Raw genomic sequence first — 793 nt, 5'->3', positions numbered from 1 at the left:
TTTTGTGTTATGCGTTTGCTGAGGCTTCTGGTGTACGTACAGCTGAAACAGAATGCATTTGCATGCTGTAGTCGTTTATTTATTTATTTATTTATTTTTTTTTTTTGTTTCTCTATTTGTTTCTTTGTTTGATTACTTGCTTTTCGTTTGCTGTCTGTACACCTCAGCCGCAGCTCCTGCTGCAACTTTTGCTGCACCAGTTGCAGACTTTGTCTGGGGTCACAAACCCTAAACCCTAAACCCTAAACCCTAAACCCTAGATTCTAAACCCTACAACAACTGCAGCGGATGTACACTCTCGCTTAGCGCGTGCGAAAAAAAAGGGGAGGAGAACTGCTGCTGCTGCAGTTGCTGCTGCTGCAGCTGCTGCTGCTCTTGCTCGTGCTGCTGCCAGTGTTACTGTGGCTGAAGGCGTTGCTGCTGCTGCTCTTTAAATACGCAGAAAAGTCACTGCTGCAGCAGCAGCAAATGCAACGACAGCAGCAGCAAAAGAGTCAGCTGCAGCAGCACCAACAGTTGCAGTAGCAGAAGCAGCAACAGCTGCAGCAGCAGCAGCGGCTGCAATAGCAGCAGCAGTTGCAGCAGTAGCAGCAGCCGCAACAGCTTCAACAGTACCAGCAGCAACAGCTGCAGCAGCAGCAGGAGCAGCAGCTGCAGCAATAGTAGCAGCAACGGCAGCAGCAGTAACAGCAGCGAAAGCTGCAGCAACAACTGCAGCAGAAGCTGCAGCTGCAGCAGCAGCAGCAGCAGCAGCAGCAGCAGCAGCAGCAGCAGCAGCAGCAGCAGCAAAGTC

General features: G+C 50.8%; 1 protein-coding gene across 1 annotated transcript in view; it reads left to right on the top strand.

Annotated features, from left to right (window-relative positions):
* The window catches only part of EMH_0061510 (uncharacterized protein), a gene marked incomplete at both ends in the record, with an annotated part of 1,980 nt that overhangs the window by 1,051 nt on the left and 136 nt on the right, over nt 1-793 (top strand). The window contains 2 exons of the mRNA XM_013497934.1: nt 3-67; nt 443-793. Coding sequence (XP_013353388.1) covers nt 3-67; nt 443-793 — 416 coding nt within the window. The remainder of the gene's footprint in view (nt 1-2; nt 68-442) is intronic.

The sequence above is a fragment of the Eimeria mitis genome, genomic scaffold, assembly GCF_000499745.2.
Source record: "Eimeria mitis Houghton genomic scaffold, Emh_scaff3024, whole genome shotgun sequence".
In the NCBI taxonomy this organism is placed as follows: domain Eukaryota; phylum Apicomplexa; class Conoidasida; order Eucoccidiorida; family Eimeriidae; genus Eimeria; species Eimeria mitis.
This window is presented reverse-complemented; position numbering and strand designations above follow the sequence as displayed.